This window comes from Pelecanus crispus, chromosome 3 (genome assembly GCF_030463565.1).
Source record: "Pelecanus crispus isolate bPelCri1 chromosome 3, bPelCri1.pri, whole genome shotgun sequence".
NCBI classification, from domain to species: Eukaryota; Metazoa; Chordata; class Aves; order Pelecaniformes; family Pelecanidae; genus Pelecanus; species Pelecanus crispus.
In genome coordinates this window covers 9809301-9835639 of record NC_134645.1, presented here as the reverse complement: position 1 = coordinate 9835639, position 26339 = coordinate 9809301, and the positions used below count along the sequence as shown (strand labels likewise).

At 41.6% G+C, this 26339-nt stretch overlaps 1 protein-coding gene across 3 annotated transcripts; it reads right to left on the bottom strand.

The window, feature by feature from the left end:
* Positions 1-216: 216 nt before the first annotated feature.
* On the bottom strand, positions 217-17668 carry C1D (C1D nuclear receptor corepressor). Of its 3 annotated transcripts, XM_075708079.1 has the most exons (6): positions 17370-17439; positions 8812-8866; positions 6704-6850; positions 5291-5357; positions 4768-4823; positions 217-1872 (listed from the first exon to the last, which is right to left on the bottom strand). In XM_075708079.1, the coding sequence occupies exons 3-6, from the start codon at positions 6848-6850 to the stop codon at positions 1696-1698; spliced, it is 447 nt and encodes a 148-aa protein (XP_075564194.1). In that variant the 5' UTR covers positions 8812-8866; positions 17370-17439; the 3' UTR covers positions 217-1695. The 3 variants fall into 3 exon arrangements, with proteins under 3 accessions (XP_075564194.1, XP_075564195.1, XP_075564196.1); XM_075708080.1 differs by lacking the exons at positions 8812-8866; positions 17370-17439 and adding an exon at positions 17636-17668; XM_075708081.1 differs by lacking the exon at positions 8812-8866.
* Positions 17669-26339: the final 8671 nt, after the last annotated feature.

Here is a 26339-nt window from a genome sequence, read left to right as displayed (position 1 = left end):
ATAACCATGACATTAACCTGCAGAAATAAAGCATTCTCATTTTAGCTGGAAAATGTTTATGGGCCTTTGAAATGCCTACTCACATGAGCAGTCCTGTAGATTTGAGGCAGCAAAGTTAGGTACCTACATGAACATATATACAAGCATTGTTAGTTGGATTGAAGGAATTAGTATTTATTCAAAGAGTTCATCATAAACAGAAATGTGTAAATTCATACCAGTCACTGAAAAAGTTTCTAGAGATATGCAACAATTACTTGAGTTTATTAAACTTGTCAATGTATTGAACTTTTACTTTCAAATACATATTTTTAGATAGTCAATGACAAGAGAACCTGCATTTTAGCACCTAATTCAGTTTAATCCATATTCTACATTGCATGATGCAGTACAACTCTGTAAGGACAGTAACCATCCACTGTACATCATTCAGCTTGCAGTACTACAGTTATACTGGATTCATTTGTTCTTATCATTTAGTCTTTCACAGTAACAGTATTTCCAAGCCTGTTTTGTAGACTGCTACCCAAACTGCATTTTGGTGAACTAAATTGTTTCTTTTTCCTTCATAAGTAGTTAGGTTACTGCTAACTGTTAAACAGCTTTTGGGCTGATACTGAGTTTTGCTTTGCAGTGCATTGAAAAAGGAACTAGCGAGGTTCTTCTGAAGAAACTAACACGCCATCTCTCCCCTAAATGACTAAGCTTCACATTTTTAGGAAAGCAAACAGAATATCTGCAAAACAGAGCAGTAGTTTTTACGGCACCAGACAATGCCTTCCCTGATGAAGATTTGAGAAACTACAAGGGATGACCACACTCCTACCACCTCAGCATATTTCTCTCTCTCACAGTGTCAGCAGTAAGGGATGAGCACTGCAGCCAAAATTCCAATCAAATTCCTGCATGTGCTGTTTCCTAATAACTGTCCCCAGCCTGCTCCTTTTTTCGGGCCCTACAAATTGCCCTTTGGGAGATACCTATTTTTCCCATTGACTAGACACAGTGGCTTAGAGTGGAATCCAGGCTGTTTGCTTGTGGCTGTTGAAGTTCAGTTTTCTCAGAGGCAAGAGAAGTAAGGGAATATGGCATACGTTCAAGTTCAGAAGCTGAAAAGGAAACAGTTTAACACAGTGAATAAACCTTACAAAACTCTACAAATACAGCATTTCACACAATGATGTAATGAGAAAGTAACCACAGCTCTTGCATAAAGACCACAGACTGGATAGCATTGTTTGAGACTTTTTAATATTCAAGATATTAAGTACATGTAAAAAAGTGTCAATCATTCAGCAGTTAAAAAAACCAAACCAACAAACAAACAAACAAAAAGCCCCCCAAAACCAACCCCGAATTCTTAGGTATTATCAGCAAAACATCACTAGTACTATTACCAGCAAAACATCACTAGTATCTATTACCAGCAAGCGTATGTCAGGTCATTATTATTTGAATAATGAAATGCTACTTCTCTGGCATCTGCATCAAATGGCCCTTTCAGATACACGTATAATGTGACTACCACAGTGACAAGCATTCTGAATAAAATACAATCCTGTACAATTCTTAAGTATAACTTAATCAAGATGTTGCTATACAGCACCTCTGCAAGATGCATACAATATGCAAAACAAATTTTGAAATTTTGAAATAAGTTCTAGGTGTCTAATTTATATAAGGGGAAACAAAAATTTAGTCCATCTTTCTCTTTTTTCCTTTAGCAGGAGTTTTGGAGGTATGTTCATTTTCAGCATTTGGTTCCCAGAGTGCATTTCTTACAAATCTAGAAGCAGCTCCTTTATCAAGTTTGGATGCCTTTTTCTTGTCTGCTATTTCTTTGACCTTGTTCATGTATGTTCTTATTCTCTCCTGGGCGGGGGGGAAAAGGGGGGAAAGAAAAAAAAAAGTGTATTTCACACCATTCTCCCAAGATTGCTGCTAAAATAAAATCAATGCGTAGAAGCTCTCCACACTGTACATTTCTATAATAGCTAGAAAAATAGCATAATTTAAATATATACACCAGGCTCTTCGCAAACTTGAGGCTTCTCCTTTAGCAGATTTTCCATCACAGGTACCTACCATACTAATACTTGCACGGCATCCACCGTCATAGGAACATGAAGTCCTACAGAGATGAAGACTCTGCATCTAATTTACAGCGAGATGAGAATTGTTCTTGCCAGCAAAGTTAGAAAACAAAATACTGAACTCAGTTTGGAGTTTGGCCTACATAAAAAATGGCAAAATAATATTTAGATATTTGACATATTTATAGATGAATTACACTGTCTGACTACTGTCTAAGGAAAAAAAAAAAAAAACAGAAAAAAGAAAATTCAGCATGTCCAAGCAAAGGCAAAAAGCATCTTACACAAAATCAAAGACATTACAAGCATTACACATGCAACTACACAGAAGTCTTGTGGTTAAGATCCTGAAATGGTCAAGGCAGCTTATCAATGAACCTATTTAAGGCAGCCTGATGAATTTCCAGCTGTACCAGAGGCTCCTTTTATGATGATAAATAACAAGAAAAGCCTCTTTCCACTGCCATTCCATAAAGCAAGGGGATATTTTCTTGCCATCTTAGCCTACCATAGTCATTTGGTGTCTAGAGCTTTTTTTGAACAAAGCATGGCTTGGATTCAGCCCCACCTAAGTATACCCTCCCAGCTTAACAATCTCATTTATGTGCCTACTCATCCTCATCTATTTCTGCAATCAATAAAGCAAACTACTTTGAGAGGGTAACTAAACCCCTCTAAGATGGGAATCACCCTCTGTTAAGTGCCTGCTTCTCTTCACTGACTAGAGAGGACACTTACAGTAATTCTGTAAAATACATAAAAGTTTGGTTGATAGATTTCATGTCTACATATTTAGCCTAATATGGCCTTCAACACTAGGGCCTTTAGGTGTTACTGTATTACAAACAACAGTAACATATATATACATAGATGTCTAATACCTGATACCCAAATGATAAATGTGGATTAACAGAACATTTATGGATACTGTTAGCTAAATAAATGTTGATATTATGTAACCCACACATTTCTCACACAGCCATTGACAGCTTTTTGAACCTGGAACAAAAGTTACAAGACCTACACTACTGAACTGATTTTCAATTCTTCAGTGACCATTATAAGCAACTGATTTGTCAAAAAGTTGGCCACTCTTTCTGTATCAAAAACATAGCTTTAATGAGGAGAGCTTTACAGGGTCTGAAATCATGATGGACTGTAATATTTCTTTGGTGACTGAGATGGCTAATGAGAACAGATGGCAAACCTACATGTATCAACATGGGAAAAAGGAGCTGACAAATGTCAATGTAACAAAAGAAATGAACTCTGATAGCTTGAATGTGAGTTTTATTAATACAGTTTGAATCCCTGTGTATTCCCTGTATGTACACAAGGAGAGCAATTCTGAAAAAAAAAAAAGCAATCGTGACAAAGTCTTTTTTTATTCCCTTTCCACATGAATAAGAACATCACAATGCTCTTAGAAGGAAGGAATGTGCATTTATTCACCTTGATACTTGTAAAAGGCAAAGAGAACTGGATAAGAATCTAGCCTATGATAATTCACTCATTCTTCAGAGTTAAAATGACTGGCAATTGTGAAGTAAAATACCAGCATAAAACATCCACAGCAGAAGAGATAAAATTTATTTTTTAGTATCGCTAAATTAACACAATATTCAGACACTATGTAATAGAGGAGGAACAAGAAACTGACTGTAAGCCCATGAAATATTAACTGATCCATTTTTTAATATGATACAGTCTAGACTACTGAAAACCTCACCAAATTAAAAATAGAAGTATTCTTGTTATTCAGGCTAGCTTTCCACATTTTTCAGTCCTATCTTCTGTTCCGCTGGTTATGTAAGGATTACATTTAAGCTAAGTATTTTACAACTGCCCAGATCTAATGTTTTCATTTATACAGGAATTAAAATAGGTAGCTATAAGTTTTGATTTCTATTTTTTCTTCAGGCTAAATGATTTGATTTTTTCAGTCAGCAGAATTTTCAAGATAGCCAGCCTTCTATACTGTAGTCATGCATCTAAATGGAATATAAAGACAAACCTAAAAGATTTATTATAGGTTGTAAATATGTCACTAATGCAGAATTACTGGACAATACACATACAACTGGTGCCAAAAAAGCTTTTAGCTTTGTTGCTGAACTGGATTCTTTACTGCTGAGAAAATGAATTAATGGAGGACTTGGAAGGGGGAGGGGGGGCTCTTTCCCGTCTTCACTAGTAAATCAGCCACACTATAGAGTCATACAAAAGTAGAAAAGGCAGCCTCAGAGATTAACATGATTCCAAGTATTTATATAAAAAAAAAAAGCCATACTGGAAGTTATAAATTATTATCAGACATGTAACATTTTTCCATTTAACAGATACAAGTGAAAAGCTGCTCTGTTCAGAATCCAATTCTCAAACAAAGGTGGAGAAAAGATAGGATGACACCATTCATCATCTTGTTCTTTTCTAATTTCAGCAGACACTACAACTTTGCTTGAAACAGTACTGTTTGGAACTAAAAATATGACTTTCTTAATTTAGAGAGCCCAGCAGGGCACATGAACAGTTATGTAACACAATGTAGCATATGCATGCTATTATGGCAACATACCAGTTTTAAATGTAGATATAAACATTTTTTTTTACTTCTGTATGAGTTAACTGTCCTGGGCAAGTTAGATATTGCAGTGCATACAGCGTAAGATCTTACCAGTTCTTGTTTCACTGGATGTTCCTTTGGATTGATTCCCTGAGTAGCCAAGTATACTACAAGAAAAAAACATGGTTTTTTTGAAACTGAAGGCTGTCATGACTGAGGACCAAATCAATCAGTCACATAGGAAAACTGTAGTTTCCACATAAAACCACTAATAAGAATTGGAGTTAACCGTGTTAAGTATCTGACAAACTATTATCATCAACCATTGCAGCTAAAAAAAAGAAAAAAAAATTCTAACATGGTTAAACTTTCTGTCCTTTAAAGGACAGAAAAGGTTGCCATGAGAAAACAGAAAGAAACATCCTCATGCATGTACAAAGTCAGCTTTTGTAAATACCAATTTTTGATCTGGAGTTTCAACATCATTTATCCTATGGATGGCAATAATTTGGGTCCTGAGAGTAATTACAAGTTTCTAATTATTTGCTATGAAATATCATTATTTAATGTTTGCAGCTGCCTAGAAGGTGTTCAAATCACAATCATAAATACTACTTTCCTACCACATACTTACCCCAGAACATTGAATTTAACGTGTACACCGAAACCAAATCCATCTTTGCTTGCTCAAGAGGCTCTAACTAGAATGAAAAAAAGACCACCACATTTGCACATTAAGCAGTATGTGCACAGATTTTAGTAATATGCACATTTTATAATTGTGAATGTATTCATAAAAATATACACCACGAATGAGCACATTTTTGCACCACAAATTCACTGAGACCATGTCTATGCCTGTTTCCATGCCGTCACAGAACCATTCTCTCTGCAAGTGTTCATGTCATTTTCCCAGTCTGATGTTAAATGCCACAGTCCCATACGGCCAAAAGCACAAAAATCTCTTGACGCATAGCTCTTAGACTGCTGTTTCCATAGTCAGAAATAAGTCCCTATTTTTCCACAGAAACTTAATTCAAAATAGTTGTTGCTATCAGTGGAAGAAAAAGAAAAAGTCTTAAAATCACTGAAGCTCAAATATGAATAAAGTATGCTACGGACAGTCAATGAACATTAACACTACACATGGTACACTGTGTGTTCAACGCATGGTGCAATACTTAGGGCTGTAAAGCAAAGGAAGAGTAAAAGTAATGAGGGTTTTTTTGCCTCGACTGTCAAAGTCAATTTATTATTTTAGTCCTATAGGATTTCCAGAAACTCTGATAACATCATTGTACAGCTCACTAGTTCTAACATGGATACTGTCAAAAGATCGGTGTTGTCAAGACTGTTTTCTTCATAATGTGTTTGTGTTAGAAATCCTCAGAGCATAAAGAAGTTCCCTCATGTGCTGGCTTTCTCTTGCCCTAAAGTAGTAAATTACATGTTAAGCTTTAAATGTTAGAAGATAGAGAGGCTTGTATGAAGTCTGCAGGCAGTACCCTGCCCCTGTCTTTATGCCCTGAAAAAAACACGTTTTACAGACTTGTGCTTATAACACAGCTAGAGGAGACAGCTCAGTTTTTCAAGCACCAGGTTCTGCAAGTCTAGACTTCTAGAATCAGATCAGTTCTCACTGCTGTCAATTTGCCTTTACATCCTTCTGGGTATACCAAGTTCCATTAAGTCTGTTGTGAAAAGGTCTCAGAAAAAAATGTGAATGACCCCTCCGTTATGAAAGAGCACTCAGCGTGCACTTTAAGGAAGGTCAGGAATAAGCTAGAATGTCCTCTACCTAAATGACTCACTGGTAGGATCATCACTTTTCAGCTTGGAAGAGCATAAATTTCATTGTTTGTTTTGTAAGACCATCTGGATATCTTAGAAATGTAAGAATTTCAAATATTAGCTATCAAGGGTAGGAAGTGTCATATTTGTTATTTCTCTGTGCAGTGGCTAGCCAACAGAACCTTTTATTTCAGTTTGGGTTCCCACATATTCTTGTATTAATAACAAAAAGGTTGTCAAAAGGAAGATTATTTACCTTTTGGAGAAGCTCACTCCTGGAAACTGACATCATTGTCTTCAGCATCTCATCTACAGAACCAAGAGATTTTTCAAATGCTGCAAGATAATCGTGAATTTCAGTGGGGTATTCTTCCATATTAATATCATCTTCTGACATTTCCATCTGGAAAGAGGAAACAAAACTAATAATCCTTTTCATTAAGTCCTTACAGAGTCAAAAGACTATTTTACAATACAAAGTATTAGCATTCATTCATTAAATGTTTTAAGAAATGCCTACTTCTGAAGAGTTCTAGCGAGTACCATCAATAGTGACACAGTTGAAGGTCCTGTAATTTCAGGGATATCTCCTAACCGCTGTGCAAAATGGCATGAAGGAGCATTACAAATGACTGTAGTACCTATTCTTGTAACAGTCCCAAACTAGTATTTAGCTTTTATGGTCTGTGATAGAAATAAATTATTTGCTTGTTTAAAAAAAGTGTTCTATAAATCACAGTATATAAAGAACTACAACAAGCAACAGGCAGGACACTAAAAAACCAAAAAAAACCACAAAACCAAAACCAAACAAACAACCCAATAGGGATATGGCCTCAGCCTGTCTTAAGAACAGACATTACTTCAGCTTTAGAGTGGTTATGCAGCACCAGTTATGTCAGGGTCAGTTACATCTTCCAATGCTAAATTTAGGAGTTGGCCCAAAAAATTATTCTTGTGAACCCTGTATCCAGTTTTCTGAATTCTCTGTGGGGTACTATAATCTGCGATATAACTCTAACAAAACTGAGTTGATTTGGGGATTTCAGAATACTCTGGAAATCTTGTAGACATATCTATGCACAGCAACTGTGAGATAAGCAATGATGTGAAAAATCCCGAAGCATTCATGGTAACATGGCATGGCTACTGCCAAGCCATCTGGCTGCTGGCTTACAATCGGTATCTTTAACTCCTCTCAAATCATAAATCACATATTCTCTTGGGGAGTTAATGTTACTTAAAGCTATGTTACTTTCTACAACTTCTACTGATTGAGCAACAATTTTTTTGAATGTTATAAGGAAGGACAGGAAGAAATATATAATTTTCCTGCCCATTTTGTAAGCTGCATCAAGAACGGTGGGAGCACCTGGATCACTCCAGTCCTTCCTACTTAGGATCAGTGTGATAATCCCGCTACCCAGCTGCTGAGTACAGAGAGCAGGAACATAAGTTAGAGAAACTGCACTTTGAAAATTTGATCTATGAACACCAAGCCACACAGCCAGTGCTGTTTGCAAGGAAACAGCAAACAGCTGTCACATCACTGGAATTTGTTTTAGATAAAGATTTGATCTTTTCCTGGCTAGAGCGTGGTATGTGTGAGAGAGGTTTCTTTTTATTTATGCTGTCTCCTGGAGGTCAAACAGGAGGAAGACTGGGAGGAAAAACAGTGTGGAGCTACTCAAGCTTGTCTGCAACTCCAGTTTTAACTGCACTAGCGTGATTCCAGAAATATGAAATATGATCAGCCAGTTAACAAGCCCAGTTTCACTGCTGTTGTTTGCACAGTTTAGAATTATAATCCTACTCAGCTCAGATGACTTTTCATCCTGGTCAGAGCTGAGTTTTCAGCTTGAGTACAGAATTGCAATGCTAACCACGACATGTCGACGGTATGCCCCCTACCCCAGCATGTAACACACATGTAAATACTGTTTCAGTCAGCTGCAGCAGACCTAAGCAAGAAAGCCGAGCTGGAGCTACAAGATGCTGCCAACAGAAAGGCAAAATACCAATACAATTATGTCTGTCATTTATGATAGTATTGTTTCTGTTTCCTTCTGTCCTGGCTACCTGCATTATAATCACCCTCATTAGGTTGATTAAAAGAGTCCAGAAACACTGCCTGTTGTTAACTTTTAGTCATATAATACAGCATAAAAAGTACTCAAAGCTACAGAAGAAACTAGATTTTCCCAGCTGTTAATACAGTTAATTGTGGTTAGAAGGTATCTGTCAGTACACATTTACACATACAGGGAGACGTGTAATCCAATCCAACAATCATCTACAGAGCTTACTGTCACTACAATACTTAATCTACTATGGTCTGAAATTGATGGATGTGCATGAACATACCAATAAATTCCAACTTTTCACTCTCTGTCTTTATCAGGGCATCCAGCACCAGCAACTGCAGGGAAAAAAAAAAACAAACCCACCACCAAACTCCTGTAGCAGGAATGCGTTACCAATCTAAACTAACTCGAGCTATTTTAAAGCAGTTGCAAGGACAAACAGTCACTAGAGTATATATGATATTCTTTCCAATATCCCAAGCCAGACCTAAAAAATGAGACGGAGAAAGAATAGGAAGATAGAAGGAAAAATAACAGATACAGTCCAAAATGTATTTTTCTACAATAGCTGTCTCATGAACCAGAAATAATTAAGTTTGCCTTGGTATCACAAAGTATTTACTTGACACTGTCAATTAGCAAGGGAAGGGAAAAAAATGCATCAGCTTTCAATGGAACGAGGCTGCACATTAGCCTATGTATAGTACCCTTCATTGATAAGTCCGCTCCTTCTGCCCAGGGAGGGGGAAGAATTTGTTGAACTTGTGTTTTCTGTTCATTTCAACAGGAACTAGCAAGTTCCTACTCCTGCTGCGTAGGGACCCCTCTCTTTTCATTACACTGTTGTTTCAGCATTACTAATCTCTAAGCAGGATATGTTACGGTGTTGGCACATGCCAACAGTAAGGCAGCAGTCAACAGCCTAGAACGGTTTTGATAACATTAAATCAGCAAGAGCAGACTTACACTACATTAGAAAACGTGTACACTGGAAGCTCCACAAAATTGTTTCTGCCAAAATCAACACACAGACTGCACAGTCACACCTGCAGAATGACAAAGCCAAGGATGGGAGGAACTAAGACCACATCAGTGATTCTCTAAACATACCTAAAGGCTATACTGCCCTCAATAGTTATGTTTCAGTTATTAAACCACAAACAAAATTTTCCTCGAAGTTTTTCAAGTGTTTACGTATTTTGAACAAGCAGAAATTGAATTCAGTTCCTCAAGTCAATGTTTACTACACAGGTTTTCTCTGCTGGATTTGCTGACTTTCAACCAAATTTTATTTGGCACAGAGATTCAACTTAAAAAAATTAAGGACAGTACAAATATTCAGATAAGAGAAGTTATGAAAATACTTTGCTGAGTAAGTGTGTGAATAACAGGGGAGCCTAAGGGAAATAAGGATAAGGCAGCATTTTCATTATCAAGTATTAACACTTATCATGCAGAACACAGAATCTGTCGTTGTTTGCATGATGATAATACTTTATAAGATCTTTAATTTTGAGAATGCAAAGGAAAGTTCACAACCTATAAACATAAAATAGAAGAGACTAGGCCTACTTTGATTAAGGAGACTGAGGCAAAAAAATAGTGATGAAAAATGTAGTATGACTTCATAATGTCATTCTACCAGAAACACCTTTCCCTTTTAACCCTGAGCACAAAAACTGCCGTATAGTTTTTGGGAAAACAGTATTTAAAAAAAAAAAAAATTGAGGAAGAAAAGGACTTTAAATCGCAAAAGTAAACCATTTTCATGACAAATCTTATTCATTGCATTTAAGTCTGATCAAAAATTGTCTTATAAAATGAGTTTCCACAGGTGGAAAATTTCTGAATATTCTGAAATTTCTGAAAAACTCTGAAATCTCATTTATTCAGAAACATGACTACATTTATGTAAACTTCTGCTTAGAAAACAAGGAACACCTTGTTTTCTCTCCAGTCAACACAGTATAAATCAAAGCAAGTAATACAGCCAACCTGCAAAAAGGGAAGGGAGGGAAATACCAGACATTATGAACCACAGAAAAGACACAAATATGAAAAGGAGAAAGCAACAGAAAATATATCATCATCTGCAGACTGTATAAAAAAGCCTAAACGGGTGACAATCAGAAGCAGTTTGCCGTAGTGCTAATGTGGCTATTGATCGAAGATCCAACTGAGTTAAATGCTGTATTAAGGAAGTTTAAATAAAAACAAAATACAGATGATTGTGCACAATACAACTAGCAAAATTGTCCATCTCCACATTTATCTTTCAGGAGAACGAAGAGAAGAACTCTGCAGACTCCTTTCAAGAAAAGCACACCCATGACTGGCATACAAAGGTAAGAAAAGGAAAAAGGGAAACTGCAGACAATTTGCAGGTGGCTTTTATGAATAATCTCTGAATATATCTGGTGTTTTAACACAAGCCTTAGAAAGTAATTGCCAGCTGGCTTAAAAAGCAAAACCAAACCTCCCTTCCTGCCCAGCCCCATAGCAAAACTCTATCTGTCATGCTGAAAGATATAAACTCTAATTAGGCCCTGGGTACCTCTATGTAAGATTTTGCTGAAGATGCATGGTGAAAGTAATGGAAGCTACACGCATATATCAATGTGGCAGCAGGAAACCCCAAAAGACAGAATTAAAAAATGCTCAGTGTCATGCACATGGTTTTCAACTGGAATTAAAACTGCCAAGTTCAGAATAAAAATGGTGTACTTCAAATATTTTGTAACACGCAAACAGAAGACACAAAAGTAATTTAGCATCCTTCATTCTGCTTAATATTGCAACTCACTTCACACTTCATGTTAATTCTTAACCTACTTCTTACGCACCAGAAGAACTCGTCTTCATACTAGGCTCAGATCTTTTTTTTTTTTTTTCAGATTATTCATCTAAAAAAATCAGATTAGACTTTTCTCCCTTTCGTGGATATTTACAGATTACACAAAGAAAACCAAAACAAACCCAAAACTTTTTGATCAAGGCATATAAAAACGCTCTCAAATTCAAACCAAATGCATTAGCAACGTCAATATGACAAACCGTCTCTGTCAGCTCCTAAACACTGACACTGTCCTCCCTCTCATGAGTTCTGACTCACAACCTGCAGTGAATGCAGCTGATGCGCAAGCAAAGCAGAGATGTCCCTTCTGCTCTAACAGTGTAGTTCGCTGCTGTGGCTATGGGATAACAGAGCAACAAGGAACAAGCATCTTAAATTTAAAGCTACCAGAGATCATGACTAAGTTCTTTGATCACAAACCTCTTTTTGGCAGAGAAATCCACTTTACTGCACGTTTGCAAAGCTCTAAGTACGATAGGCTCTAATCTGTGACAGACATTCCTTAGCATTATTGCTGCATAAGAAATAACTGCCCGCTAGTAGTCATCACTGTGTCCACAGATCTGTTTTGCTACCAATGCCTTTCAAGCCAGCTTTGGGCAGCTGGAGAGCACATCTAGTTCAATTAGTCAGAGCGCTCTTGCAATGTCAACTCACAATCTTGTTTGCAAGAAAGACTTCCATTGCAAAAGTCATGGAATACCAAGTAAGCACCAATGGGTTTATCCTGATCCCCTTAAAAATACCCCAACTCAAGCCACGTGTGGTCATTTGACCCTGGCTGGATGCCAAGTGCCCACCAAAGCCGCTCTATCACTCCCCTTCTCAACTGGACAGGGGAGAGAAAATATGATGAAAAAGCTCAGGGGTCGATGTAAGGACAGGGAGATCACTCAGCAATTACCGTCATGGGTAAAACAGACTCAACTTGGGGAAAATTAGTTTATTATCAGTCAAAACTGAATAGGAGAGAGGAGTGAGAACATGTGTAGGGTAATGAGAAATAAACTCAAATCTTAAAACACCTTCCCCCCACCCCTCCCTTATTCCCGGGCTCAGCTTCACTCCCGATTTTCTCTACCTCCTCCCCCCGAGCAGCGCAGGGGGACGGGGAACGGGGGTTGTGGTCAGTTCGTCACACATTGACTCTGCAGCTCCTTCCTCCTCAGGGGAGGACTCCTCACATTCTTCCCCTGCTCCATTGTGGGGTCCCACCCACGGGAGACATTCTTCCACAAACTTCTCCAACGTGGGTCCTTCCCACAGGCTACAGCCCTTCAGGAGCAGACTGCTCCAGCGTGGGTCCCCAACAGGGTCACAAGTCCTGCCAGCAAACCTGCTCCAGCCTGGGCTCCTCTTTCTCCACGGGTCCGCAGCCTGCTCCAGCACGGGCTTCCCACGGGGGTCACAGCCTCCTTCGGGCACATCCACCTGCTCTGGCATCCCCGGGTGCAGGTGGGTATCTGCTCCCCTGTGGGCCTCCATGGGTGCAGGGGCACAGCTGCCTCACCATGGGCTGCACCAGGGGCTGCAGGGGAATCTGCTCCGGTGCCTGGAGCACCTCCTGCCTCCTTCTGCACTGATCGGGGTGTCTGCAGGGCTGTTCCTCTCGCATATTCTCACTCCTCACTCCAGCTGCAGTTTGTGTCCCATTGCATTTGTTTTTTTTTTTTCCCCTTCTTAAATACATTATCACAGAGTCACTACCACTGTCGCTGCTTGGCTTGGCCTTGGCCAGCGGCGGGTCCATCTTGGATCTGGCTGGCATTGGCTTTATTGGACATAGGGGAAGCTTCTAGCAGCTTCTCACAGAAGCCAACCCTGTAGCCCCCTCCGCTACCAAAACCTTGCCACAGAAACCCAATACACCATGACAGTTATCCAGTGCACTCTTTGCACTATATTAAAAATGGGCAACAGCCCAAGCAATCATTTTTAACCCTGCCTTCAAAGCTAGGCTCCAGTCAGCATCTTAGCGTGCACAGAAGAACCCTACGAAACAGCTCACAGCCATCAAGCTCTTGCTGATGCCACTGAGATAAAGTCTCTCCAGCCTCAGAGGATTTGCAAAGTTTATTCTGATCTGTCTTAAAAGAAAGGGAGGGAATAGTATTTTTGAGGCTCGCTTACACTTCAGCCCATGGGGAATATCACATGAAAAAACAGGTATTTCAGCTTGGCTTAAACAACCCATATTCACTGCCGCCCCATCTGTATCCACACAAACCAACTCTGATGTAAACCTTCAACTCGGATCTGCATGATTCATAAAACATTTTTATTCTCTGTAATCAGCTGTCCTAGATTCCACATCTTTGATGACATAGTCGTTTCCTCTTCTGAACAAATCCAGTACACCCTGGCTCTTGTCCAGCTCCAACCTGTCAGTACGCCCTTCAGTAAGTACAATGATAAAACCAGCTGTCTTTAGGTATGTCCAGAACACTTCTTAGCGAGAGGTTTTCATAAAAGCTCTCACATTCAGACTATCCTACCACAGCTTAGTTCAAGACTGGGGCTTTAAAGTGATGTTAAATTTGTATGTCTAAACTGGTCTTTAAAAAATATACTTTTGGTTGCACTGAACCTAGCAAGAACTTCTTGTAGAGCAAAATACTGTCTCCTTGCATAAAACAGTTTACACATCGTTACAGTGGATGAAATTCAGTATGTCTGTATTCCAGTGGGTTTTTGTTTGTGACAGCAATCAATACTGAATACTTCTGTCCTACCAAATTTGCAGTGAATGGGAAATAACCTGCCTCCAGTCTATAGCTCCTGTATGCTCTAAACTATGGAGTTCACTACCGCTTCTAAAATTTGCTGCCACTCTCCACTGGTACCAGGCACCATGAATATCCAGAATTAAAGCCAAGGAGTTTTTAATCCTTCTAAACTGCTGACCTCCTTCGTTTCCTTTACCCACTAGTTCCACAATGCATGAAAAAGTACTTCTTTTTATCAGAATTCAATTTCCTGTATTTGCACTTCATGTAGTACCTTTCTCTACTGTTTACAACAGCGACCCCAATCTGTTTTTGGGTGTTCATTATTTGACTGTGCTAAGAAGACTCTGTTCAACTATTAGAAGCATATTTACTCATTTTTTGGTTGAACATAGAATCATAGAATTGTTTAGGTTGGAAAAGACCTTTAAGATCATCCAGTCCAACCATTAACCTAACATTACCAAGTCCACCACTAAATCAGTGAAGGGTAGAGTAGCAACCCCATGCCTCCTGGCTTGGCGGCTGGATCACTTATAATGAAAGTAAAAACTAGGAATCATTAAGATTGGAAAGGATCTCTAAGATCATCAATCCAAGCATCAACCCAACACCACCATGCCCACTAAACCATGTCACAAAGTGCCATGTCTACCCATTTTTTGAACGCTTCCAGGGATGGTGACTCCACCACTTCTCTGGGCAGCCTGTTCCAATGCTTGACTACCCTTTCTGTGAAGAAATTTTTCCTAATATCCAATCTAAACCTCCCCTGGCGCAGCTTAAGCCCATTTCCTCTTGTCCTATCGTTATCTACTTGGGAGAAGAGAGCAACACCCACCTCGCTACAACCTCCTTTCAAGTAGTTGTAGAGAGCGATAAGGTCTCCCCTCAGCCTTCTCTTCTCCAGACTAAACAACCCCAGTTACCTCAGCCGCTCCTCATAAGGCCTGTGCTCCAGACCCTTCACCAGCTTTGTTGCCCTTCTCTGAACACGCTCCAGCACCTCAGTGTCTTTCTTGTATTGAGGGGCCCAAAACATAACGCAGTAACTGTGGGATGTGGTGTTCTAAGCATCAATCTTACTGATGCAGGAGAAAAACAGGGAAAATCTTTTCTATCTATCCCCTAAATAGAATTTAACAGCTGATATCCTGAGAAAAAGGAGACCAACTGCTACGAGCAAAGAAAAGGGATGCACACAATCACAGAATTGAGGGAGTAATAGGAAAACCTCTTTTGAGGACATGGAGTTTTCACAGGGAGTGAAATAGATGAAATAAAACCTTGTAGGATCGAGAACAGAGATGCACTCTGGCCTGGCGCAGGAAGAAAGGGCATGGCAGTAACCACAGCCCGACGCGGAAAGGAGAACAAAAAACCAGGAGAGTAGAGGAAGATGGGAAAAAGGAACCCGAGCAATTTCCCAGCACAGAAAAATGGAGCTTATACAGAACAGAGTGTATGGGGAACACTGCCAGCAGAATGCCTCACAGCAAGCCTGCATGAAGAACTGAGAAAAGCAAATAGTTACAGTGAACAAAGAGAGCTCAGACAAAGGTAATAAAGTCTGTAACCTCAAAGCTTTCGTAGTCTCTTATCCCCTTGGCATCATCTCTAAAGTTAACAATATCAAGCTTCACTCTCATTGTTACCCCTCAATCAGCCACCTTTGTTTCTTTCTGTGCTCTCTTTTCCAGCTCTGGTTCTGCAACATCTACCTGGAGCTGTGGTGACCAGTACCATTCCAGTGCACTGTTTATTTATTTAAAGGAATTGATGTTTTTCTCAGTTCACCATTCCATTCCATATACATCCTACAATTTTCTACTGCTGCCACTAAAAACAAAGAAACAATCTTTACTAACCGCTGGCAGTTCATATGAAAAGCAGACCAACTGTGCACAGATGAAGAATTGATTCTAAAAACGTTAAACCACTTCAAAGAGAAATGTACTTATCAGAAAGGTTTGTGTGATTTCTGCAATGTATTTCTGATAGGAGGTCTAAGAATTCTAAAAAGCACTTTCAAGTTCCTCATGTTCTGGGGTATAGCCTTAAGTGCTTTCTGATTTCTTTAGCAAGGGTCATGCTGCCACAGGATTAGCAATATCCAAGTATTTGATTGGAAGCGTTCTTTTATATTTTTAAAACCAAGAGATGTGCCAGACACCTTTCAATTTTATTTTACAATCAAGTCTTTCCGTTTTGGTCTCAAAAATGAGGCCTTTTAATTAGCATAATCTAAAGTTAATTTGCAAGTCAAAGTCCCTTATTAAGTTCCTAGCAGCAACTAGGCTTGCAGTCAGAAAGCTGTGACAAAGCATAAGGAAGGGGACATCTTCACCTTTGCAGCAACAGGGGAGAACCGTAACGAGATCTACTTTATTACAAAGTACTTGAGCTTAGTAATTTTAAGTATCACCTGCCTTTCTGTTAAGGGAAAGGAGCGCTGCTGAACTATTTTAACCATGGCCTGTACATGCAAACCGTATCTTCCCTTTGAAAAAGACACTCTTACAACAATTACCAAATTCTCAAGGCTTCTGGAGTTGCAACACTATTTTACTGACTTTTAATAGGAACGTAACCATTTACTGCCTACAGTACAACCTTCCTAGGTAGAACCATCCTCAAGGCGTGACGCCAGCTGAAAAGTCTGTGGTCTGTATTCTCTTTCTCATGGGTAATTAAACAAGTCACTCATTAAACTGCGTTTACGCTCACTAACAGAATCAGTACCACACGGAACTTGACCCTCAGTTCTGGGAAGTTATGGAGGGGCATCCACGCATTTGGGACAGCGACAGCAGAACAACTTGGGCTGTTTAACATTGACTCACAGCTCCCCTGGAAGCCCAGTTTAGCTCTTAGGCCACACACAGGTTCCTCGATCACACGCACGCCGGGCGAAGTAGATACGCCTGCAAACCGAGGCTTTCCCAACGGTTTATAACCTAAATCTCCCGTTGTAACACCTCTTTGGGAAAGATGGAACACCTCACCGATCCGCTAGAGACACGGTAAAATGGGATTTCAGCGTCTGAGCCGACTTCCCGAACGCACTCGGTGAGAAGGTTCCCCGAGGGAGCTGGGTGTACCCTTGAAGGCCCACACAGCACAGCTGCTCGGCGCACCGCCGGCCTGGTTTTGCCAACCTCCCCCCCCCCGCGCCTCTTCTCGACAGACCGAAACCCTCGGGGCCGAGAGAACCCCCGTGTGACCGGCCATCACAGACCCTGGCTCCCCACAACGCACCTCTCTCTTTTTCAAACGCCTCTGAAAAAACCCGAGGCCGCAGGCAGCGACCTGACCGCGGGGGATGACAACGCCGACCCCCAGGCCCGGCCCGCCGCTCCCCCCGGCGGCGCGAGGCCCCGAGCCATACCACCCCGCGGCGGGGAAGGGGGGGAAGCGGGCGAGCCCATCTCGAGGCAGGAGGGGGGGGGGGGAGGGGAAGCGCCTAGGCAGCCCCACGCGCGGGGTGGCGAGGACAGGGGATTGGCGCGAGCCGCCGCGCTTACCTCCGGGCAGGCGGCCCAGCCTCGCGCGCCGCGCGTGGGGCGGGGGAGAGCGGCGAGGGGGCGGGGCCTCCCCCGGCGCGCAGCGGTGACGTCAGCGCCGCGGCCGTTGCCACGCGCGTGTCCGCCCTGAGGTGGCTCTGCGTAACGTGGGGGGGGGGGGGTGGTGTGCGCGCTGCTTCCCGGCAGCTTACCGCTTCTCGCGCTGCGGGTGTTCGCCGCGTGTCGCCGGAGCAGCGGTGACGTGCCGCTTACGGTGACGTGCCGCTTACGGTGACGACAGCGCTTTCCATCCGTGACAGAAAGGGTGGGGCCGCTTCTTGAGGGCAGCAAACACGTTTCGGCCGGCGGCTCGTTCGGGGGCAGGAGGTGAAGAGCCGGCGTGGCTCCGGCTGCTCCCAGGCGCTTCCAGCTGCTTCCCGGGGCAGGGGAGGCGCAGGCCGGTGTTCGAGGGGTCCCTGGAGGCCAGGGGGGCCGTGCTGGCACGGAGGCGTCCGGGGGGCGGCGTCAGCTCCTGACGGAGGGTGCACACCCCCACCTCATCCCCCGGTGAGGGTCGTGTGGAGTAGCGTTAGGGCTTGTAATTTCACAGAATCACAGAATCGTTTAGGTTGGAAAAGATCTTTAAGAGCCCAGCCGGGTTAGCTCAGTTGGTTAGAGCATGGTGCTAATAACGCCAAGTTCACAGGTTCAATCCCTGCTCACTGCAGGGGGGGCTGGGCTCGATGATCTCTCAAGGTCCCTTCCAACCCAAAGCATTCTATGATTCTGTGATCATCGAGTCCGACCATTAACCTAACACTGCCAAGTCCACCACTAAACCGTGCCCGCTGTGTTTCTCCTCAAGGTTTCAGCAGATAAATCCGGGTTCAAAATGCAGTGGATTAATATTTCTCCACGGCGAGGGCTCGCTGACTGGGAGATGGTACAAACGCATCTGCGGCTCCCAAAGATAAGATCCGCATTTGACAAGACTTACATTCTGATAAATGGTAAGACAGGAGTCAGCATCCGCATCACAAGTATTGGCGTCACTAGCCAAGGACCTCTTCCGCCTCCTTTCTGTTCACAATCTCGTCTGAAGCTTCTTGTAACTAAAGTCTGCAGCCTGCCCCCTCCGAGGCAGATTAAGATAGGATCACTGGAATCCTTCAGCGTGGTTGAAGAGGGCCTGTTCCCAACTATAGGTTAGGCAGAAGTGTATGTGGCTGATTAAGTCGTGGCTGGTTGCCTGAAGGGAATGTGCTGAGCCAGCTTACTCAGCATCAGGGTTTCTCAAGGAAGGGAAAAACAGGTCCAGGCTGAAGAAGGACGAGGTCAAGGCTGGGGAAAGTGGACGAGTGTATTCGCAGGGGGAACAGGACTAGAAGTTTGGGGTCTTATCTACCTTCGGTGCACTTCTCTGTGCCTTTGGTGCAATTTAAAATAATGCAAAAGTGAGCTTCCTTTTAATAAGTTGGTTTACATCTACGTGCTATACTATGTTTATTCTAATTAAATCAGTATGAACTGCAAATGAGAGTCTTTCTCCCTGCCCGCAGTTGGAAACATATCTAAACATCTTCAGATGGAGCAGTTACTTGTTTACATCTTGTCATCTCCTTTTCCTCCAGGAGATTTAGAGGTTTAGGTTTTCAGTTTCAACCAAAAATGGCTGAAAAAGCAATATAATATATGTATTTTTTTTAATAACAGTATTTATGAAAGCAGCAAACACAGGGGTTCTTCAAGAGCCTTTCAGTTTTATGTGGGATGCACGTAAGGATAGTAGAACCACTGGGGTAGGGAGTAGTATCCCTACTGTCTGCTAATATTTTAGTGTAATAATACAATGTTTCATTGAGTTCTCATAACCATTTCTTATTTTCAAAAAACCTGGCCTTAATTATTTTATCTTGTTCATTTTTACTAGTACAACTACAGAATATGCATTGTAGGTAAAAGGGAATTTAGGAGATTTTTTTTTTTTTTAAATAGAATTCAGAAATGCAACAGTCTGAAGGGCAGCAGAGAAATAGGAAGACCTGAACTCCTAAATAAAGTAATACTTTGCACTTCCAGTGTGCCAGGTGTCTACAAGGACTTTAGAACACTTGACATATGTTTAGCTCGTTCTTACCTCAGTATTCGCATGTCACAGGTTGGGAAATACAGAGAGGGAAGTTGATTCATAGACTAATTGATTTACCAAACATTAGGTAGGAAGTTTCTGCCAGAGTCTTCTTTCCTAAACCCAATATTTTGTTTCAATTACAAGATCAAAGGAAAATGCAACACATGCTGATCAATGTTCAGATTCAACCAACTCTGTAGAAGATTGTAACCACGTACAACATTAATGCAGTACAGGTTGGACTCAGAGTATTTCACGATCATACAGTGTGGCTCTTTGTCTCCTTCTAGTGGTTTACATTTGTTATAGATTCGCTACTGGCTCCAAACTACTACGGATTTATACTTTCGTTCAGTTAACTGGAGTTCTTATACGGAGTGCTATAGGTCTTGGAATTTCTTGAGGCAGTTCACTCAGAGGATTATGAGGTATATAAGCATTCATTTTCTGCTTAAAATGGCTGTGTTGCTTGTTTGGTTTTCAAGAGCAGAGAGTGAGGGGTTAAGGATTTACATTTATCCCAGCCAAAATCTGACTGAGATACAGCTCATATAAATTCAATTGTTTTATGCTGGTGCCACTCTGAAAATATGTTATGATTTTGTATATGGATATCTATACAAAAATCTATCCAAGAAAAGCTATACTGCCATCCGGTACTTAATGGAAACCATTTCATTTGAGAAGCTTATGAATGATTATTGATTTTTCCCTGTCGTCCCCAAAACAACAGAAAACATTACTGAATATTTTCTCCAAAGTAGTCAAAGTGACAGACATCTTCAATGTAATTACTCCTTTATTATGATGTATCTCATTCATTGTACATACTACATATCGACTCCTGTGGAGTCAGTGTTCTTTGCAGAGCAGACATGGAGGCCAAATCCTGTAGTCTTGACCTCACTGGAAACATCATGCTTACAGCCTGGGTCATGCAGAGCACCACAGCCTGACATACAGACCAGCTGCGAGAACTCCCAACTCCCAGAAAAAAAATGCCACCGAAAAAGCTTTTGGAGATGTTCAGATAGAAGACAAGATAAATAAAAAAAATAGCCTAGCTTCTTTGGCTGTGAATCTGGTGTGAATACAAAGAAGGATGCTAGAAGCTACTTGTAACAAAAGGGTTAATGAATCATTGGCAGTATAAAAATACAGATGCTCAAATCAGACCAAAAGCAAAAGGTCATTTTAATAGGCATCTACAGTCATCCTAAGGGAGAACATAAAGCACTAGAATTGCTTTGTCTGCAAGTCCAGCTTCTGACACGAAATGCTCTTTTTGGCCTTTTAATGTGAGTCTTACTGAGAGCAGCAGAGATACTTCATTAAATAATTCAGCCTTTCTAAGTAGATACTTTTATCAGGTGTCCACCATAAGCCCTTTCTATCAATTACTAGAAAGCCAGTACATCCAAACACAGAGAACATTCCCTTTTATTGTCAGTCTCTGTTTTAAACCTCTAGAGATTCAGCAACCATGCCAAAAATGCTAAACCAATGCAGACTTAAATGAGATTAAGTCAGTGAGAATACAGCTATGCTATATTAAAACTAAACCGACAAATTTTGTGTTACCTCTGGTCAGTCTGTAGCTTGGGTTTAAAATGTGTTTGTCTAACCGTGTGCAACATCACATTTTAAACTATTTCAAGAGTGAGTTAGGCTGCACTTGGGTAACCTGAGCTGCAGACCATTTCACGACAGTGTTTACATCTACCGTGTTTAAAGTCAAGTTATGGCCAAAGTCATTAAAAAGCAAGAGTATGAGACGGTACCTTTTAAAATCCCAGGTTGGAGTGAGCAGACCAGTTTGGGAGATGTTAGTATGTGTAGTTCACTTGTTTCTGAAGGGCCTCAGCCACATTGGGCAGTTCTGGGCTAGGCATTTTGTGATTGTGAGGCCTGTTTCTTTGCAATGTAATCTAATGAATTTGCAATCTGATGTGTGGGCAGATCAGCAAGTTACCAGAAGAGGGTGTAGCAGGAGTAAGCTGAAGCATGAACATCCATCTGCTCGCCAGTACCTGCCCGCCTACGTGCACTTGCCACTCGGTGGAAGAGGGGTGAGTACCTGACGTTTCCTCTGGCATATCGGAAGACAAATACCTGCAAAAGGACAGTGACAGGCGGCTGCCTGGCTCAGTGGCATGTTTATGGTGACTTACATCTCTGCCTGTATTCTACAGAGACCAAATATATGCAGGGAGTGAGGAGGCAGGGCCGGAATGGAGAGTTTACAGTGATTTATTGCAAGGTAGATGGTGAGTCCAGGAAGAGAGCCCAAGATACTTGGCTGCCAGGTTTGTGCCCCAGCTACTACGTAGGGTAAGAAGGGGAATAGAGTCTTGAGGCTAACCCACAGGGATGTGACATCTTCAGGAACTAAAAAAAACCTGTAGCAGTGGCACTTAGGACAGTGGAAAAGAAGTGTAACCTCCAAAATTTTCCATGTTGTGATACAGTTTGTTGGACTTGGGGACAGCATATGTGGCAGCCTAAGCCCAGGTGAACTTAGACTCACCTTTCAGTTAAAATGCTCTGGAAATGCCTTTTTTTTCTGCACTTAAATTAAATTAGAAAGACTTTAAACCTACTAAACACAGACTCTTTTCCTTTTTGAAAACATAACATTGCTAATCAAAATACAGATGTAGAAGTACTTGGGAAGAAGGAAACTGAGCTTGATGTAGCTTTGTTTTAGGGAGGAAAAATAATATAATTCAATAAGACTAGCTTAAACCCTCTGATTAAAGCTTTTTTAACATAACAGATAAGGAGGATGAGATGTACACTGAGATAAAGGTAGTTAGTACAGATCAAAAGAGCTTGTGTTCATGCCAACTAGATTAAATGACAGGATGTGGTGAAGTGCTGGGTACCATATCTGGTTACTTTACACACAAAGCTTTATTTGCTGAATGTAGGTATATCTATTAGGTCATTTGCATTTATATATGGAAACTGTAGAAATAAATTGAAAGCAATCTACCATGTGTAGAGTATTTGTTCTGATATTGTTCTAAGATTGCATTTCTTCCAATTAGTAGGTAAAGCTATAATTTTTTATAGCTGGCTGTCTCACTAAAATTGTAGAAGTAAATTGTATTAGAAATCGAGGTTTATTTCTAAATGCATTAGCATTCCACCATTCTCACTTGTTAGCTTCTGTGCATAAATTCCGTAGAACCATATATTTCATACTCCAACTTCATTTTAGCAGGAAGCCTAGGACTACTTTAGGAGTAAATTAAACTTAGGACCCAAATTGCAACTGTCATTTTAAAGGGTTTCTTTATATTTATTTATCTGCACATGGCCCCTGAGGAGGCAGGATACAGGACTGGAAGGCACTTTGGTCTAACCCAGTGTGGCTGCTCTTATGTTTCGCATACATTCAGCAACAGCAGGATGTGGGAGGAAGGGAATGTGAATGGCAGGAAGGGAAAACTCTGCCGGATATGCAGATGCCACAGGCCCATGCCACTGCGCACTTCTGCAAGGCAGCAGGAAGGGTCTGTCCCCCACATCTGCTGAACAGGCCGCAAAGTCCTGCCCAGTTGAGCTACACCAGAAAGAAACACAAGGGAAAGATTCTGTCATCTCTGCAGGAAGATGAAAGATTCAGAAAATGAAAGGTTTAGCATGGGATGCAACTGAACTGAACAGATTTCATTAGCTGCACCTACCTTTTATTGTTATTTTTCATTGTTGCTGCAGCACTGCCTAGAAACCTAAGCCTCACGGTGCTCCAAGCTGGAAATACTCATAGGAAGATTGTCTCTGTCTCAGAAATCTTAAACAATAAGCAAAAGACAAAAGATGAAAAGAGCAGGAGGAAAAAGCCTTTAGTACACAGAGGGCATTGCTAGTGTTGGATTATTTCTGGTGGACAGATGCAAGATGGGCTGGAGCAGCATCCCAGCATAATCAGAGCCAGAAGCAGCTACAACTGCAGTAGAAGAGGTGCACGGTTCCATGATGCTCTGTGACACAGGGAAGGGGGCAAGAGGGTGCAGCTCCTTAGTCCTCCCAGCAAATCCACAAATAAGAACAACTTAAGGCTTTGTGCCACATGTAGTCATTCACATCTGTGCAAAGTGAGGATAAAGTAGCATTTCTGTGCTGATGGAAATGTTCGCACAAAAAATCAGGTCCTCAGTATTTTATGAAACTCAAATATTGCCAGTGGTGGGTTTTAATGTAAGCAGCCTCCGCCTGTAAGAGAAGGAACTGGAAGCAGCTGGGACTTGGAGATTTAACCAATAATCTACTTGAAAGAAAGAGTAATTTCAACTGCAAGCCTGTAACAGTCAGTCTAACAGTGGGCAACTGATACAATGCAGTCTGGTAAACAGGTTGAGCTACTATTTCTGAATCGCAGCCACACAAAGAGGTCCCATCAGGTCTCGATTGCTGCGCAGTTCTGCGGGCCTTACTGCCATTCTACAACCCACACGTCCTCTGGCTTCAGAGAATATCTTAAATGTTTCATAATCTTAAAATCCCAAGCAACCCAGGAGAGCTTGCCTGTGCTTGTTTTACTTACATCGCTGATGGGCTTTTCATAGTGATGAAAACCAGTTTCACTGCCATGCTTAAGAAGGTCAGGGTGCAATGTTCTGATCAGGAAATGCCCTGAGAGGCTGGCAACCTGGGGTGGCCTCTTGCACACTGACAAGAGAGGAAGAAGCCATTGCTCTGGGAAGGGAACCCCCGTCTGCGCATTCTGCGCAGGCTGGTTTTACTGCCGAGCTCAATAGAGGAGGGAACTTACAGGTGCCTCCACATGGTTCTGCAGCTCAGCTCTTTCTACACACCCCCAGACATGGAGATGGTAACTAAAGATTTACTAACATTGTGGAGACAGGGAGTAGAGGCAGGAGGGAAGGAGATCTCTTAGAAGGAGAGAAAACTGGAGCAGATGCATCTGTCCCCGAGGCTGTAGCTGTAAGCTAAACAGCACGGGCTCGTTCTCTGGCTCAGAGACCAATTGGCATAGCTCATGACCACACTCTTAAATTGAGCTGGTCTCCAAAGCAGGGCTACCACATGCAGGCTGCCTGTTGGGAGCAGCTCCTGCTCACGCTACAGTCCTGCATCACACCAGCAAATGATTGGGCCAGTTGCTAGTTGGCCCAGATGAGCTAGTTAAGAGTGTAACACTGAAGAGCGTTATAGGAAAGAGAGATTCTGCTGTGATCCCCCTTGCTGCAGGGTCTTCTGCAAAACTTCTCTTCCTCTTTGCTGATAATTGCTTTGTTGGTGGCTGAGGAGGAGGAGAGCCAGAGCATGGGGCACCTACTCACTGCCCTTGAGACCCTAGACACTCTTGCAGCCATCAAGCAACACTGACCCACTTCCAGTGTCCTCTGTGGACAATGCTGTGCAACTGCAAGGGCAGGTCCAAGAAGCCGGTCCTCCCAAAAAGGCCGCGAAGGAATGAAAACCTTTTACGGCCAAGGCTCGAACTGGCCACATAACCAAGTCACCAAATTGCTCTAACCCAGTTCCATGGAAATCCCTCCTGGTCTTTCCTCTGGGCTGAACCTGCACTGCCTTAGGCCGCCCCATAGCCGTGCTTTACATTGTACACAAAAGGATTCAGCTCTCAGTTCCTGCCTGAGTTAACAGCTGCCCTTGCCTAAAGTACTGGGACTTGTGTTTGCTACTGCAAAGTGTCTTGCATGCACAAAGGCTTTAAATACACTCTAGACATACAGACTGTGATCTAGAGATTCTTTGTGGAGCGGGCAGGTGTTCTGTTCAGAGTGCCTACTACTGAAAATACAGCAGTAACAGCATCAGGAGCAAGAAAATGCAGGCTTAATTGGAAAAAAAAAAAAGTAAATCAACTTATTTTCTGGCAGTTTGTCGATACCAACTTTACGGTTAGATGACTTTATTACGGTGATAAATATGCAGGCCACAAGTTAGTAGCTTCTTACTTATAAATCAGTCAGCTTGGCCAAACAATCCCTATTTGCTATCAAATGTATTTGATAGCAATAATTTAGGGAAGATGAACTGTATTGGCAAGCTGTATCTGCTCTGTCTGAAGCTATCACTGGAGGACAGATGTCTTTTTTCCCCACACAATTCCCTGTCTTGCTTCTGTGCACCAGTTCCATGATGTCCCTAACAGCATCAGTGGTTGTGAAGGGGCAAGGGCGCATGCACCTCCAAGTGCTAGTATGCGCTGTGCACCTCACAGGTTTGCCATTTATTCCCTGCTTCAACTCTGCCCTTCAGAGGTACAGTTGCTATCTTGGATAGCACAAGCAATAAGTAATTATAAACTAATACAGTTCACACATGAACTGTTCCGACTTCATTGGGTAAACTCTCAACTGCTGGCATGCTACTTAACTTTTTCCTCAGTCCTTTCTTCTGTCATAGTTCTTTTGTTGCTGATTCTGGTTTTGAATACCTTCTACATCACAGCTGAACTTAAGAAAAATCAGAGACAACAGGTGATGTTGACAGTGCACTGTATTGTAGCTTCCCATACAGAGTTACAAGTTGCCTTACTTTGCTTAAAATTCAATCCAAATCATAGGTAAGCTGTAAATAGTTTTCATGACAAAAAAA